The 19,018-nt window shown below is 33.3% G+C and overlaps 1 protein-coding gene across 1 annotated transcript; it reads left to right on the forward strand.

Moving 5' to 3' along the window:
- The first annotated feature begins 11,532 nt into the window (after positions 1–11,532).
- On the forward strand, positions 11,533–17,162 carry LOC120121599 (beta-galactosidase 3-like). The gene is made up of 19 exons (XM_039140919.1): positions 11,533–11,893; positions 12,007–12,102; positions 12,219–12,331; positions 12,458–12,524; positions 12,696–12,788; positions 12,939–13,082; positions 13,226–13,314; positions 13,390–13,495; positions 13,605–13,692; positions 14,089–14,207; positions 14,279–14,443; positions 14,571–14,749; positions 14,863–14,972; positions 15,060–15,169; positions 15,491–15,601; positions 15,676–15,789; positions 15,871–16,073; positions 16,185–16,521; positions 16,608–17,162. The coding sequence occupies exons 1-19, from the start codon at positions 11,723–11,725 to the stop codon at positions 16,752–16,754; spliced, it is 2,562 nt and encodes an 853-aa protein (XP_038996850.1). The 5' UTR covers positions 11,533–11,722; the 3' UTR covers positions 16,755–17,162.
- The last annotated feature ends 1,856 nt before the right edge of the window (positions 17,163–19,018 follow it).

Genomic DNA, 19,018 nt, shown 5'->3' on the forward strand with positions numbered 1-19,018 from the left:
TTTAAAACATTATTATTTCTACCTAAAACATTAATGTTTTTTAACGTTTCCCGTAAAGTGTCAAATAATAACAAAACCGATAGAAAAAATAATAATGTTTTAGGTAGCGTTTTACCAGAAATGTTAACAAAATCGATAAAGCGCCCAATAATAACAAAAACGGTAGAAATAATAATGTTTTAGGTAATTTTTATCGAAAATATTAAAAAAAAAATAACAAAACCGGTAGCCCTTTTTTTAGCCGTATATTAAAGCTGACGCACCTGCGACTTCGCCATTAGTGTAAGTTGGGTTACTATTAGAGGTAATTCGATTTACAGGATATTGGAATATTGTATTATTCTAAACAAGTTGTATTATCTTGTTTAATTTATTTAATAGAAATATAAGATTATATTATTTGACTATAGTAATATAAGATTACTTAAATATATATTTTATTCAGTTATTCTTTTGATATAAGTTTTTTAATAAATTAAACTTTGATATTAAATTAAAAATATTTAGATAAAAATTCATAGAAATATTTTAATTATTATATTATCTAACTTTTTAGATAAAATACATTTAACATATACTTAATACAATTAGTTTATCACATTCACATTTTTGAATAATTTTCATAAACATCATATTCATTTATATAAAATATAATGTTATGATCCCAAATGGACAAAACTATTAATTTTCAATTTATAAGATTATTTTTTAATAACCCAAAGTTAGATAATACTTTAAATAATTACATCAATAATATCATTTTCACCTCATAAAATTATAAATGATTAATATATTAAATATTAAAAATGAAAAATAATTTTTAACTATTTAATTTTAATAATATTTTACTAAATTAAACTCTTTGTATATTATTATTATTATTATGTTTATAATTTTGAGTAAAGCACGAAGAATGAGAATTAAGAATTACTCATATGAAAAAATTCATTATTCCAAGAGTATTATTGTCTAAAGTGATCAGAATTGTGTAATATCTAAGAATTTAGGTGGGTTTGGTTCACGGAAAAGATCATTACCAAAGAAAATAATCTTTTGTGGAATAACATTCTCACGTTTTGTTCATATAAATAACATTTCCCCAATAGTAGTATTTTTTTATTAAAATGGTGGGAAGTCATTACCTCTAAATTCTTAGGTGTTAGAAAATTTCCACCACTTTGGATAATAATACCCCTAGACTAATAAATTATTTTTTATAATGATCCTTATTGATTCTTATTTTTTATTTTACTCAAAATTATAAACATAATAATAATATACAAAGAGTTTAATTTAGTAAAATGTTAAGAAATTTAAGTATTTAATTATATTTTATATTTTTATTATTCAATATATTAATTATTTGTAATTTTATGAGGCAAAAAATAATATTATTGTAAAAATATAATTATTTAAAATAATATCTAACTTTAATTTATTAAAAATAATATATTTTTCCATTTGAGACCATAATATTATTTTTTTCATATTATAATATATTTTATATAAATAAATATGATACTTATGAAAATTATTTAAAAATATAAGTTTAGTATACTAATTGTATATTAAATGTATTTCTCTCTCTCTCAAAAGTTATATAATATAACGATTAAAATATTTCTATGAATTTTTATTTAAATATTTATAATTTAATACTAAAGTTTAACTTTTAAAATAACATATATCACAAGAATAATTAAGTAAAGGCTTAATACAAAAAATTAGTGTCTAAGTTATACCCAAAATTGACTTTTGGTGCCTAAGGATTTTTTTGCTAAAAATAGTTGCCTAATGGTTTTTTTTGTTATACTTTTATGTGTCTACCAATAAAAAAATCATTAAGTGACACATGTCACATTTATATTTTAGATTTTTTTAAATAAAATATTATTTTTTTTTTAAAATTGAATGTGACATGTGTCACTAAATGGTTTTTTTAATGATAGACACCTAAAAGTGTAACGGAGAAAACATTAGACACCTATTTTTTTATGAAAAATTCTTTATACACCAAAAGTGTCACTCAATGGTTTTTTAAAAATAACTTTGATATTTTTAGGCTCTCTACATGAGATATATGCAACAAAATTACAAATATTTCTAAGAGAGGATCTAGTAGTTACCCGTTTGGATGGATCACCCAAAATCTCACAATCCTTGACATAGTTGTACTCCCTTGGGTATGATACTTCACTTTTTTCTTGAATAGGCTCCTCAAAAGCATCTTGTGTTTGTTCTTGCATATCCTCTTTAGATGATGGTTCACCAACTTCATTTAATGTCATAATACTTACATCATCTTCCACACAAGAATTCTTCCTCGAAAGGGGATTATCATCGAAAACAACATGAATAGACTCTTCTACGAATAGAGTTCTTTTGTTAAAAATTTGAAAAGCTTTAGAATTCATGGAATATCATAGGAATATTCCTTCATCATTTTTAGCATCAAATTTGTCAAGATTGTATTTTTCATTATTTAAAACAAAATTCTTTCACCAAAAAGGGTGAAAATAGCTAATGTTAGGCTTTTTATTTTTTAAAACTTCATATAGAGTTTTTTTTAAATAGGTCTAATCATTACTCTATTTATAATATAGCAAGCAATGTTTCTGGCTTCTACCTAAAAATATTTTGAAAAATTATTTTCACAAAGCCTGGTTCTAGCCATTTCCTCTAAAGTTCATTTTTTCTCTCAAAAACTCCATTTGGTGAGGGGTTCTAGGGGCTGAAAATTATAGCTAATATCACAAGAGTTGAAAAATTCATCAAAACCAAGATTTTGAAATTCATTTCCATGGTCACTCTTAACACTAGAAATTGAGTAATCCTTTTCATTTTGGTTTATTTTTGAAAATGTGATGAATTTATCTAAAGCTTCATCCTTAGTACATAAAAAGAGAACTCGTGTGAATCTAGAGTAATCATCAACAAGCACAAAAGCATATTATTTTCCACCCAAGCTAGTAGTCCTAATAGGCCCAAATAAATCCATGTGAATCAATTGTAATATTCTACTATAGGAAACATTAATGGATTTAAAGGAAATTATTTTATGATTGCCCTTAGCACATGCATCACAAAATTTGCCTAAATCTAGTTTTGGTAAATCTCTTACTAGATCACCTTTAATGAGTTTATCTAATATGCTCATGATAACATGTCCAAGTTTTCTATGTCATAATCAGGTATCATTTTCATCTTTAGCTACTAGACATACATTTGAGGAAACAATATCATCTAAATGCACCATGTAAATGTTTTATATTCTATGTCTAACAAGCATAATCATGTTTGATGTAATGTCAACAATTTTACAACCATTAGACTAAAAATATGGCGTATCCTTTATCACACAATTGACTTATAGTAAGTATATTATGCTTCAAACTATTGACATATAACACATTTTCAATTAAAATTGAAGAATTGTTACCAATTAAACCGATTTCTTCTATGTGGATTTTGGAGTTATCACTAAAAGTACTACTCTTCTACTTTTCATCGGTCATATGTCTTGAGCATCCACTATCAAGGTACCATGAATTTGAGCTTAAAAATTGTAAGACTTGTAGCAATTCTCCTCCACCTACGGACATAGATTAATTTTTTATTTTTGATACCCAAATTCTTTTGGGTTCATAGGCATTAGTTCTCAATAATCTAGTCCCCTTGGGTATGCATATTTCTAAGATATCCTTGTTCTTAGTAGCAATGAGCCCTTTTGGGACCCATATGCTCCTAAAAACTTTTCCATTAGTAGTTCTTTGGGGACCTCTATGTTGTATTATCTAAAGTTGTTTTTACTATTGTTGGATTTTGAAGTTTGACCTTTATGAAATCGATTTGATCTAACTTTGCTGAAGCTTTGAGATCATCAAGCTCCTTTTGATGAATATCGTGAACTTCATAAAGTAAGTTATGCAAATCTTGATTTTTCTTTCCAAACTCATCAAGTTTGACTTGCATATCATTCATCTTACTTTCAAGTTCATCATCGGTCTTAGATAAGAGATCATTTTTTTTTATTTTTGAAATATTTTTCTTATTCTTTGAAATCATGATCTTAAATTCTCAACTTTTATTATCTAACATGTAAAATATAGATACAATGGGAGAGAGATAAGACTACTCTATATAAAGACACACTCCATGAAGTTTTCCATGCACGTCAATCACAACTGTAATCCAACTATCATAAGAAACTATCTAACAACCTCTATATGTCAACATGAGTTAACATCTCACTAGCTTGAGCTAATGGATTCACCTCATAACTGCTTACATTCACCCTACGTTATCAAGCTTCAAGATCAACACTGAAAACAACATTCAACTTTTGCCAAAAAAAGGAAAATATGTTTTGGGTAAAGTTTTGGTAAAAACCATCTGCAATTTGATAGGTTATAGGAACATAATTGACACGGACTAAACCATTCATAACATTTTCTCAAACAAAATAAACGCCAAGCTCAATGTGTTTTGGGTGAGCATGAAATACCAGCTTAGCATTTATTGTCATATCGTTCGTATTATCACTCCAAATAATTGGAGCTTCCGAACACATAACTCATATATTTTTTAGAAGTGCTTATAACCACATAACTTCATATATGACATCAGTAATTCCATGATATTCAACCTTAGTCGTAGAGCGAGAAATTGATTTCTGCTTCCTCGAACACCAAAACAAAAATATTATCATCAAGGTACACACAATAGCCATAAACCAACCTTCTATCATCAACATTACTTGCCCAATTAGCATCCGAAAAAGTACGTAACATAAGTGGACTGTCGGTAACCCAAAACAATAAATCATAATTCAATGTACCATTTATGTACCGTAAAATATGCTTTACTGCTAATCGATGCAACTCACATAGTTAATGCATGTATTGAGCAACACGCCAATATTATAAGAGATATCAGGTTTAGTGTGACTAAGGTAAAGAAGAGCATCAACTATACTCTGATAAACTTGAGGTTCTTTAAGAAGACGCCCAACATCTTGAGTAAGCTTAGGTGACAAAAGCATAGGTGTGGGAGTAGACTTAGCATCACTCATATTTTCACGATCCAACAACTCATGTATATACTTACGCTGACTTAAAAGCAATGCATCCCCATTACGCTCAACTTCAAGTCGAATAAAGAACTTTAGTTCACCAAGATCTTTTAAAGAGAATTCTTTGTCGATGACACTTACCACCTCATTAATCAAATTATCACAATCCAGTTATAATAATGTCATCAACATAAACAAGAATAAAAACACACCAGTTATCACAACTTTTAACAAACAAAGACACATCTGTATGCATCCCAACAAAACCAATACTAAGTAAAAAGGAACGAAGTTTAGAATACCAATTTCTTGGAGCTTGTTTCAACCTATAAAGAGCTTTCTCCAACTTGCAAACTAACTTAGTTCCATCAGTAGATTTTTGTTCAAAGATGAGTGGTTGAACCATAAAAACCTTCTCAACAAGCTCACCATTAAGAAACACATTATTCACATCAACTTGATGAAGTGGCCAATTTTTATGAACCACCAAAGAGAGCATAACATTCATCATTGAGGACTTAACAGCATGACTAAACGTGTCCTGAAAATCTTACCTAGGAACTTGAGAGAACCCTTTCGCAAGAAGTCTATCTTTGTAGCGAGTTACAGAACCATCTGAATTCTTTTTTATCCAAAAAGGCCACTTACACCCAATTATTGTTCTATTAGCCTATAACGGGACTAACGTCCATGTACCACTCCGCGTGAGTGCATCGTACTCAGCTATGACGATATACTTCCAATGTGGAGAACTAAGAGCTTGTTAATCATCATCGATTCATCCTCTAAGCAATCTATGTCCATCGCATGGAAAATCTTCAATTTGAAGATTCCATGCTTAGCCTGATTCATCATGTGATGACTATTAATTGAAACTGAATAACTATAAACCCCATATATAATAACGAGATTACATACATCAGGTGCATCATTACCAACTGTGTTAGGATGACACAAAGCACCAGGATTCTTCAAATAACTAACAATCATATCATCTGAAGAGCCACCTTCATCTAACATCACACGAGCATTACGGTTTTCCATAACCTCGAGACCAACACCACCACCAACACCTGAAGTGCCACAACCATCAAACTCTATAGGAGAACCACTATGAAGAATACCAGGCAACCCATTACTTAGTGTTGCACGATCATCAACACATACATCTCTTGAGTAAAGAACCTTACGCAACTGACTAGTATCGGGAGAAGAACCCATGTCATCTTTGGACTGAAATTGAACATGCCCCATACCTCCATCAAATTGAAACTTCCCATCATCCACGCCACCATTAGTTCGAACTAATCGAGCAACCCCCAGGTACAACAATCAAATCTGCACTAGGTAAGGATGCCCTCGTATTAGCAGCAATGATATTTCTCATAGCAAAAGAAAAAAAATTCATCAAAAAAACTATATTAAGATAAGTAAACACGACTATCCTTGGCCAAACAAAATATCCCTTGGGTTGCAAACTATACCCAAGAAAGGTACACAGTTGAGAACGGAAATTAAATTTATGTGACTGAAACGACCGCAAACAAGAAAAACATCGGTAGCCAAACACCCACAAATGGTTATACTTAGGTATTTCTCCAAACAACCTCTTAAACGAAAACACACCACAAAGAACTTTGATGAGCATCATATTAATCAAATGAACCACCGTCAATGATGCTTATTCCAACAACGTTAAAGCCATATCAATGACATATTTGCGTTTAACAACCCTATTTTACTTGGATGTATATGGACAAGTAACACGATGAATCACACCACTTTTATGAAGAACTTTCGACAAGCTTTGAAACTCCCCCACCCCAATCACTTTGAACCTCCTTAATGCACACACTAAATTGAGTTTGAATCATTCATTGAAAAAAAATAGATTCAAAGCTTGAGTTTTATCATGCAATAAATAAACCCAAATATGTTAAGAGAAAGCATCCACAAACGACACATAATACTTAAATCCATTAGAGGATATATGAGGAGGTCCTCAAAGATCTTTAGAGACCACTTGAAATGGAGCACTATAACTAGTTTGAGAATAGACAAACAAAAACTTATGATTCTTCCCCATTTGACAAGCAACACACAAAGTTTTATTTAATGAAACTCAAAGAACAATATTACATGATGCACTCAGTTTTAACAAAACATCACGAGACGGATGGCCAAGACATTGATGTATTACATCATAATCTAAACTCTTAGCACAAGCTAATTTTTTCACAAAACTACTATCACGTAAACAATCTAAAGGTGTATCAAAAGTATATAAATCTCCTTCTTCACGTCCCTCAAGCAAAATATCCTTAGAAACTTCATCACAAACAATACACTATCGAGCATGAAACTCAAAAAACACATCTTTGTCTCTAGTAAGCTTAAACACCAAAAGGAGATTTTTAGTAATAGTTAGCACAAGTAGCAAATCATTCAATTGCAATGGTCGAGAACAAGTAGATAAAAAAGAGTGACGAATATATAATTCATTACCACCGCCAATAACAAGCTTACCGACATCATTGAACGTGGAGCTATCATTCACAACCACATCATCGAAAGTAACGTGATGTGTTACCCCAGAATCAATACACCAAGAGGATTAAAAATTATTCCCTGTGCACAAAGAGGAACCACCCCGACCAAAATCACCAAAAATGGCTATACCAGACACAACACTACCCCAGAAGCTATTGCCCCTACATCGACACCGAGAAATGATAGATCAAATTGATACGAACATTGATTGATAAGTTGGCCAAGTTTCCCACAAAGTTGACACTGAAAACGACTCCAACCACGACCCTTTCCACCATAAAAGCTGACAGAAGAACATTCACGACCAGTTGAAGTCAATGGCTTTACCAACTGCTTAGGAACCACACCCAAAGTAGACGAGGACAAACCAAGCGAGGTAAAAGACATTTTTACCATATTGGCACTCAGGTACACACTATCAAATTGCTCAGAATTGTGTTGTTGCACATTCACATCAATAAGCATCGAAACGATATTCTCAAGCGAGAAAAGTTCTCGACTAGTGGTAATGACAACCACAAACAGTTGATACTTCACCAGAAGACCATTTAAAATGGTGACCACCTATTAGTACTCAGAGATCAAAGCTCCACAGGAAGCAAGGGTGTCACACACCTCCTTTACTTAAGCAATGTACATATGTATATCGAGATCTCCCTTTTTCATCACCTTAACTTTATAATAAATATTAATGATCCTAGTAGGGAACGACTGAAAATAAACTTGGTGACTTTGGACTAGATCTCTATTGATTTCTTGACGTCGACGAGATGAGAAAGAAAGGACGATCTAATTGTCGATAACAGCCAAAACACCAAGGTGCTATCCTGAGCAACATAAACTTTGTACTCATCTTTGTCAACCACAATGCCATCACCTCTAATCTTCGTTTCACATGGATGACACACATCATCGGTCAAAAGCTTCTCTAGATGATGGCTACGCACCGTGAGGATGATATGTTATTTCTACAGAAGAAATATAGATTCATCGAGAGTAATACTAACCCTTTTATTTGTAAAGACGTTACCATCAAGAGTACCACCAGACCCAACTGAATCAAATCCCGACATCACCAAACAAGAGAGTCGCGTAGAAAGAAGAAAAAATAGAAGTATGAAGCCAGAACCCTAAAAAAATGGCATCGATACCATGTTAACTTCTCAATTTTTCCTTCTCAAATTTGATTATTTAACATGTAAAATATGCGTACAGTGAGAGAGATAAGATTACTCTATATAAAGGCATATTCCATGTAGTTTTCCATGCACACTTATCACAAATGTAATCTAGCTATCGTAACAAACCAACTAACAACCTCTATACGTTAGCACGAGCTAACAGCTCGCTACCCCGAGCTAACGGCTTCACCTCATAACTACTTACATTATATCCATCCTCACCCCAATTGTAGCGGATGTAGTGCAAAATCTACGAAATTATACTCGTCTGTCACCCCCTACTGCAGATCTCAACGTTTAAGCACTTTTTTCGAATTCAGAATATAAGGTATTTATTAGTAAGTCAATATATCAACATCACAAAACCCCAACAAGTTCAAAACTGTAGTCAATGCCTTGGTACTGAAACAATATAAGGCCTTTATCAAGAATTAGACATTACAATTAGGAAAATATAAGGGACTAAACCAAACTTTTTTGAATTAGTGATTAAAATCGAATGAACAAAAAAATATAAGAGATCACCTATGTATTTTACCCTTAAAATATTTGACTGTCAATATATCAAATATTCATCAATATTTTAAACTATTATTACATCATCTAATTAAATATATTTCATTAAATTAAAATCTTTTTTCCAATCGTTATAAAAGAACTATTTTCTAATACATAAATTTTTTTTAAAAGAAATATACATAGGATCAAAGCGTAGTTTTATACTAAAAGGATTTGTTAACACTTTTACTGGAGGTGTGAACACTGTTGGAGACATGGAGCATTGGAAGGTGCGGCAATTCCCTTGGAAAACCATTACAATGACTGCGGGAAGAAGAAATTAATGAAAAGGAAAAAGAAAGTTAAACAAACACTTATTAAATGGCATGTGTGGGATCCATGTATAGATGAGCAACTGCTGATGTAATGTAAACAAATCCTTAACCTACGCTTGGTTTAATCATTAATTGTTTTATACATTCTCCTTATTATACATACATACATACATACATATCTTTCCGGAAGGAAGCTTCATTACGATTACATTACTCATGAAGATATTTTTTTCTCACTTTCAATAAGAACAAAGATATTGCAAAATAGAAACCAATAAATTGAATGTTAAGTCTTGGGAATTGAAACAATACAATAGTAATTAATAAGATAAATATTTGGTTTTTAAGTATTTTTTTTTAAATATGTACTAATTAATTAATAAGACATCAAGAGGGATAATTATGCGGTAGGACAACCAAATTTATACGACCAAAATGAGTGCAATAAAAATGAGATAAAAACATAATATCGAAAATGTTATAAAAATAATATTTTTGGTTAAATAAAAAATATTAAAAAATAATATTTTAATTATATCTAACTTAAAATATTATATTTTTAATCATATTTTTTTACTGTGTCAATTTTTACTAGTTTTAGTCTTAAATTAGCTTGGATTGCTTAGACTTCCCCCTTTAAAAGAGCATAATAGAATATTGATTTGAGCCGGGAATGATTGCTAAAAGTACAAGGCAAAGTACATATATATTATAGGGTGATATTTTGTTAAATATTTTAACTATTAAAATTATAAAATGATTATTTAATTATAAGTATATTATTTTTATTAAATCTGTAACTATTAAAAGTTACAAAATAATCATTCGACTATTTATATGTTTAAAAATTGTCATTTTCATTGAAAATTGATGTACATCTAAGTTAGACGTTAACTTGTTGACTGTGATATAATAAAATATAATCTCAAAATTGTTTAAGTTGTATTTTGTGATTAAATTATGTAGTTGATATAGTGCATAAAATATTATACCATCGAGGTAATGTTTTAAAACAACGACAATGTCAGTAAAATTTATCAAACTATAATTTTATCATATCCTAGTCCGTAGATTAACGTCTAACTCATACGACCGTAATTTTTTTTCTAGCATAAAAAGATTAATTTACAACATATAAATAATCAAATAATCATTTTATAACTTTTAATATTTAGATATTCAATAAAATAATATTATATATTTAAAGATTATTTTATAATTTTTAATTACACCAAAACTCAACAAAAGATACCCTGACAAATATTAGAAAATATCTATGTACGTAAAGGACTCTTTTGACTTTTGGAGTAGACAAAATTGGTGATACCACTCGGTGTCATTTTATCACAATAAATGGAACTCATAGTACAGTACCTGCGTGAATATATTATTTTTACAGTCGCATAGAATCAAGAGACAAAAGGCAGTCAGGCAGCAGGAGCAATTGCTAATTACCATATTAAACTAGGTCAGAGAGTATATTAACGAGTGTGTCGGTTGGTTTTGTAAGTATATTTGTGGGTTAAATTTGGAATTAGGTATACGTCAGACAATGGTGGTGTTGATTTAAGTCTCTTTGATGGTATTATAGTGAAACGGTGATGCAATTTATTGACCACTAGAAGAAAACATTTTTGCTGATCTAACAGTAAACGTTATGGTAAATAGGGTCTCAGATTGGAAAAATTCCGTTTCACTAAACATGGTTAATTTAAACATGGCCGATTCCGTTAACGCGTGAGCAACACTCACCGATATTAAGCTTTTAATCTTCCATCTAACAACATTGTAAAGCCTCCATCTTTTTATTATTGGATATCTTTTTCTTACTGTCTTTGCCATTCTTTTTCTTTCACTTTCCTTTTGTATTGTAACAATGACGATGAACACATGTGAGCTGAAAAACTGTACACAAATTTCTTTTTATATTTTTTCATTTATAAAGGTGTCTGCTCAGAGTCTCACTTCGCTCTGTGTGAAAATGGGTTCTCTACTTTACTCTCATTAAACCACAGCCGCAAGCCAACCAGCTCAAAACCTTTTCTTTAGTTTCTCATTTCTAGTTCAGTTTTGAGCAGTTGAGAAACATGGAAACGAGCTCATTTTCTAGGCTTTTAATTGCATTTTGGTTAGCGCTATGTTTGGGCAGTCAAGTGGTTCAGAGCAGTGTTACCTATGATAGGAAAGCTATAATGATTAATGGACAGAGGAGAATCCTCTTCTCTGGCTCCATTCACTATCCCAGAAGCACTCCTGATGTACTTCCAAAGTTTCTGTTTTTTTTAAAAAAAAAAATTTAGAGCATTTTTGTCTATGAATTTTCTTTTCGTTTTGAAGAAAATAAAACGGGGTTCCTTTTTTGTATGTATAGATGTGGGAAGATCTGATACTGAAAGCTAAAGATGGAGGACTTGATGTGATTGAGACTTATGTTTTCTGGAATGTCCATGAACCATCTCCAGGAAATGTACTCTTATCTCCCCCTCCATTTTCCTCTATAACATAAAGTTTATAATTTTACTCTATTTTCTTTTCTAACTTGGTTCACATTTGTTAAATATTTTTTCTTAAACGATTTTGCAGTACAATTTTGAAGGAAGATATGACATTGTGAGATTCATAAAGACAATACAGAGAGCAGGTCTCTATGCTCATCTCCGCATTGGGCCTTATGTTTGTGCAGAGTGGAATTTCGGGTTAGATCTAAATCTCCGTTTAACTCTTTTTCTTCATTTCACTTCTTCTTTCTCTTCTTTGCTGTTTGAGATAATTTAGGGAACTTATATTTTCCTGGCTGTTCTCAATATTTTTACCATATGCAGAGGGTTCCCTGTGTGGTTAAAATTTGTGCCAGGCATCAGCTTCAGAACGGACAATGAGCCTTTCAAGGTATCCCTTCTGTTGTTCTTCATTATTGCTTTAATCTCCTTTGTTCTAACTGCATGGCAAATTTGAGCAGAACTACTTGAAGATAAATAACCATTAATTGTTAAGCATGTATTTTAGCCATTTTTCCAAAAGGTAAATAGATAAATAAGGATTGATTGTACATTTTTACAGAGAGCTATGCAAGGGTTTACTGAGAAGATTGTTGGACTGATGAAGAGTAATAACCTGTTTGAGTCACAGGGTGGCCCCATTATTATCTCTCAGGTAAAATGTTTTGTTTGTTGGTGTTTTTTAACCCATTTTTTATATTTTTTTCTAAAAATCTTTATGTGTCTTAAGATGCCAATTTATGTAACTATGCATTTTGCTAATATGAAACTTTTCCCCCTCTCTTTTGGATTTGCATGTGCTCAGATTGAGAATGAGTATGGAGCAGAGAGTAAATTACTGGGGGCTGCTGGCTCTAATTATGTTAATTGGGCAGCAAAAATGGCAGTAGAAACCGGAACTGGGGTCCCTTGGGTGATGTGCAAGGAAGATGATGCCCCAGATCCAGTGGTAAGCAAATAGCCCTCAAATCTATATTTAGCCTGTCGAGTTGCTTCCTCTATGGTCTTACTGAACTTGAACAGTAGTAAGTGAATTCGGCTAGAAGTGCACAATGAGAATGACTAAGAGAGTTTCATGTATAATTATCTTAGATAAACACATGCAATGGCTTCTACTGTGATGCATTCCAACCCAACAAACCCTACAAGCCAACAATATGGACCGAGGCATGGAGTGGATGGTAGGCTTATCATGTGTTTATATTTTTGTAACCTTGAAGAATCTTGTATGAATGATAAATCATTTTATACAAAAGGTTCTCGGAGTTTGGAGGTTCACTTCACCATCGGCCTGCTGAAGATTTGGCATTTGCTGTTGCTCGATTCATTCAAAAAGGAGGATCCTTTGTTAATTATTACATGGTTGGTTCCCTATATTTTCCATCCGTGTTCATATATTTTCAAAGCACATGAAATATAATGGAAAATGGAATATCGTTAACTGAGTTGCTTGTTTTACAATGTGAAACAGTACCACGGAGGCACAAATTTTGGTCGTACGGCTGGAGGTCCTTTCATCACTACCAGTTATGATTATGATGCTCCAATAGATGAATATGGTGAGAAAGGAGCTATTTGCATTTTTCCGTGTAGCTTGTTCTGTTATAATACCAAAGAATTCTTACATCTGCTTTAGGTGTTTTCTGTTTGTTTGGCATGTGACTGCTCTTTTAAATATGCACTTTTAACACTCCAAATGGTTTGAACAATATAAATTCAATTCTTATTTGCTTGTCTGCTGATCTATACATATATACTTATTTCTGGCTTTCCGTCAATCCTTTAATTGGATTATGGAATTGTAAGACACTGGTCTCATATCCCGTACACACTCCTTGCTATTTCCTCCCCTTTAATTCAAATCTTAGTCAATTTTCTATCACCTTTATATGATGCCTCAGGTTTTAGTCAGCCAGGTTAATGCATTACTAACTACTTGGCACAAAACATTACAGGTTTGATTAGACAGCCAAAGTATGGTCATCTAAAAGAGCTTCACAAGGCTATTAAGATGTGCGAGCGGGTTTTAGTTGCAGCGGACCCCATTGTCACTTCACTTGGAAACTTCCAACAGGTTTTTGTTTTTTTCTCTTCTCATTCTGGAATATGTGGAGTTAGAGTTTACTGAATCTAGGTACTTCCCAGGCTCACATGTACACATCAGAATCTGGAGATTGTGCAGCTTTCCTATCTAATTACGATACCAAATCTGCTGCAAGAGTGTTATTTAACAACATGCACTATAACTTGCCTCCTTGGTCCATCAGCATCCTTCCTGATTGCAGGAATGCAGTCTTTAACACTGCAAAGGTACAGTGTTTGGAATTTGCATGATCTGTTTCAGTATTATTGTAACCGAAGTAGATTCTTTGATGACGATTTATTCTTGGTATTGAGGGTTTCATGAATGGCAATAAGTCATTGTCGTCCTTTTCAGGTTGGAGTCCAGACATCACAAATGCAGATGTTGCCCACAAGTGTTAATATGTTATCTTGGGAAAGCTATGATGAAGATATTTCTGCACTAGATGACAGCTTAACAATAATTGCTAATGGTCTATTAGAGCAAATAAATGTCACAAGGGACGTAAGTGATTACTTATGGTACACTACTAGGTGAGGCTGATGATCCCATGGTTATATTTGAAGAAATTTACTTTTTTATTGTTCTTAATTTACATTTATGACGCTTACTGATACTTAATTTCGAAATGCCTTATATTTTACAGTGTTGACGTTGGTTCATCTGAATCTTTCCTTCATGGAAGTGAACTCCCCACCCTCATTGTTCAATCAACAGGTCATGCGGTACACATTTTTATCAATGGACAACTCGCAGGTAGATTTACATAGTCATATTTCCTGTTTGGTGCATTGTCTTCCTTTTTTTTCTCAGAAATAAAAATCGTACGAATGATGGTAACAGGTTCTGCCTTTGGAACAAGGGAAAATAGGAGATTTACATTCACCGGGAAGGTCAATCTGCGTGCAGGAACAAACAAAATTGCACTGCTGAGTGTTGCTGTCGGATTACCAGTTAGTTTCTCTCCCTGACCTTTATTATGTTGTACAGCCAAATCATAACTAATTTGGTAACCACTGTCACCTTTGCATCCCATTCAATGAGCGCATTTTGAACTACCTTTTTGGAGAACTAAGCAGACTAACTAGAGGTCAGAAAAGGTTTCGAGCCTTGTAGTTGGAATATAACTGGGCAATTAGTTTAGAACTTGAATTTTTTTATGACCAGCTTTCTTTTAATCTTATAATATGAAGCAAATGTAAATTTGGAAAAGAAAAGTAATGGCATTGTTATTGTGTTTTATGCCGGGAACCTGACTCTGTCGGTGATTGAAGAATGTAGGGGGACACTTTGAGACATGGAACACTGGAATCCTAGGTCCAGTTGCACTACATGGACTCGACCATGGAAAACAGGACCTATCCTGGCAAAAATGGACATACCAGGTAGTGATCTCTCAATCTTTAATGTCGTTATCATTCATGCAAAAATGTTTAATCATGATTGTTGCTTTGAACAGGTTGGGCTTAAGGGCGAGGACATGAATCTTGTCTTACCAAATGGTATTTCTTCTGTCGAGTGGATGGAGGGATCATTGGCAGCACAAAAGCAGCAGCCATTAAGATGGCATAAGGTAAATAAGAATGAATGGAACAAGTACTAGTATAAGTTGTGGCACTTAAAGTTAAAAAAAAAAATCCTTCCGATGTCACAGGCATACTTCAATGCACCTGAGGGTGACGAGCCTTTAGCTTTGGACATGGAAAGTATGGAAAAAGGTCAAATATGGATTAATGGGCAGAGCATTGGTAGATATTGGACTGTTTATGCTCATGGTGATTGCAGTGGCTGCAGTTATGCCGGGACATTTCGACCACCAAAGTGTCAGCTTGGTTGCGGCCAGCCAACCCAAAGATGGTAACTACTCTTAGGACCCAAGATATACAGCAAGCATGAAACAACAATTACCTTGAGTAACAAATATGTTCATCGTTTAATCAGTAATTTCCGTTTATTATAACATTGCAGGTACCATGTGCCTCGGTCTTGGTTGAAACCAACACAAAATCTGTTGGTTCTATTTGAGGAGATTGGCGGAGATCCATCGAAAATCTCGCTTGTGAAAAGATCCGTGTCCACCGTTTGTGCCGAGATCTCAGAGTATCACCCGAATATCAAGAACTGGCAGATTGAAAGCTACGGGAAGACGGAAGAGTTCCACGGACCAAAGGTTCACTTGCACTGTAGTTCCGGACAGGCAGTCTCTTCCATCAAATTTGCTAGCTTTGGAACTCCTTTGGGAACTTGTGGAAGTTACCAGCAAGGCCCTTGCCATGCTCCTGCTTCGTATGCCATCTTGGAGAAGGTATTTCAACTTCCTTGTCGGAAAAATAAACCGAAAATTGCAGGCATGCATTTCTCACCATGTTCAACTATTTTAATCTTTTGCAGAAGTGTGTTGGGAAGCAACGATGTGCCATCACCATAGCCAACAGAAACTTTGGGAAAGATCCATGCCCGAATGTATTGAAGCGTTTATCGGTTGAAGCTGTTTGTACTCCGATGATATCAACAATAGCACAACCAGGGGTAAATTAGATCGAACGAGTGATGGAGTTGTAACAATAGCACAACCAGGGCTAAATTAGATCGAACGAGTGATGGAGAACAACTCCATATAACGTTTGTAACTAGTAATTTAACTTGCACTATCAGGCATTGAAGCAGGCAGAAAAGAAAAAAAAAGAAAAAAAAGTGGAAAGAAAAGGCGTTTGGTTTAGTTAAGGTTGAGTGCCAGAGTTTCTCAAAATGGAGGGCTTTGGCCGAAGGTATTTCAGTGTTATAGGCAGTTGTTTTAGTTTGAGTAGGGCTTAGGGTCCTCGTAAGTTGAAATTTCTAGCTTGTGCCCCCTCCGGCCTTTTAACCGGAGAAAAAACACACACGATGTTGGTGTGATTGATTTGTATTTGTACGAGTGGGGGAAAGTTAAAAGTGCCTTGGTTTTCAGTTCACCGTTGTTGAAGCCAAACCAGGGAAATGGATGGTTTTAACACCTGCAGTGTACTAACAAAACACCACTTAATAACGGAAATGGAGGGATCAATCACCTCGTACATTAGTGGTACTTAATTGTCTTGGGACATTTTTATTCCTTGGTGATTTTGAATTTGATAGAGGAATTTCTAGTATTTGGTCTCTAAGGGCCCTTATATTTTCAGTTTACGCCCACATCAGTTGGTGGGCCTGGTTGATCTCTGGCACTTTATAGAAGAAGAGGGTGTTGCTTGGTTGGTAGGCAAAATAAAAAAAGTGTGGTGGTCTCTTCTATGGCTGACACCAAGTAAAAAAACCCGCATGCGGCCCTGCAAAAACAGTTGGTTCAAACACTAGCCTCTCCTTAATATATTTATATACGGTGCAAATCAATGGTCCATTTACCTCCCCCTAACCTCTACATGGTTTTCCTGTGAGGCCCATAGCTGCTTCTACTTTCTCGCATTTCAAAACTTAATTCTCTGTACTCAATTCACCCTAAATTTTCTGCATACCCTGACATAATGATAAGACATGTCCTGCCGTTGCCAAAAAGTTTCAAATCAGACACGGTTTTGGGATTCAAAAGCTTTGCTCAAGGAAAGGGAATAAATCATTTCATTTGTTTCCAAATGATTCTTTTTTAGTCAAATCTGTAAACCCAACTTTAAAGAAAGAATTAATACCCCTACGGATTGAGCATCTCCGTCCTTTCGGCTTTAAGCCGAGAACCCCCCCCCCCCACCCCCACAAAAAAAAATGCAACATTAACCACTTAGAAAAAACAATTAAAGCCGAGAACCCCCCAGAAAAAAACACAAAAAAAATGCAACATTAACCACTTAGAAAAAACAATTAAAACTAAAAGGACTAATATACGTTCTAGTGTGATAGAATAAATTTAATCTTTTTGAGTATTTCAACAATAATTAGAAGTTTTAAATTCAGATTAAAGATGATGATTATGTTCGAAATTAACCCTGAATTTAATTGAAAATTATTTTTATACAGATATTTTATTATACTTACCCATATTATATTAATAGGGGAAAAGACAATAGATTTTTGTTTATTAGGGGCAAAATAAAAGAAAGAAACTCGAGAAAGAAGGATTTCATAAGTGGAGGGTTGATATGAGGGGTGTTGGCATTTTACTATGTTGGGCGGTGCATGCACTCGTACCCACACTTCTTTTCCGATGCCCCCCCAACTTGTCCTTTCAACCCTAACTTCAGCATCACGATTTCCATCTTTCCTATTTGTTTCCATTCTATACCGAGTCTTGATTATCATTATAATGTTGATTCTTAATGCATGCACTATTATTATTTACAATAAAGGGTATGAACTATCGTTAAACTTGATACATTATTGTTTATTATTAATAAGTATTGAGTAAACATCATGTTTTAAAAAAATGAATTAGGCAGGAAGAGAAAGTTGAGACAAGTCGATGGCCCTAATGGCTAAATTGCATTGTTTTTAGGGTATGAAACACCAGACCAAGGCCATTGCATATATGATGACAGTCCCCCTCCAAAGTCATTCGGCAGTGGCATCGTGCATATAACAATCTTTACTTTTTATCCGTTTCCAAGGCACCTTCTTCGCTCAATCAATCAACTACTAACTAAAATGAGTATTATTCCCGTAAAAGATTTCATATCTGCGTATCAATGCCTATAAAATAAGAATGTGTGTTATCAATAAGTTACGATATAATATTTGAACTCGATATCTTAAGAAATAACAATAATTTTTTTTTAAAATTAATTCTATTCATAAAAATGGTTATTTATTTTAAAATTAAGTTTCATTTCACAAAAGAT

Source organism: Hibiscus syriacus, unplaced genomic scaffold, assembly GCF_006381635.1.
Source record: "Hibiscus syriacus cultivar Baekdansim isolate YM2019G1 unplaced genomic scaffold, ASM638163v2 tig00110377_pilon, whole genome shotgun sequence".
Lineage (NCBI taxonomy): Eukaryota > Viridiplantae > Streptophyta > Magnoliopsida > Malvales > Malvaceae > Hibiscus > Hibiscus syriacus.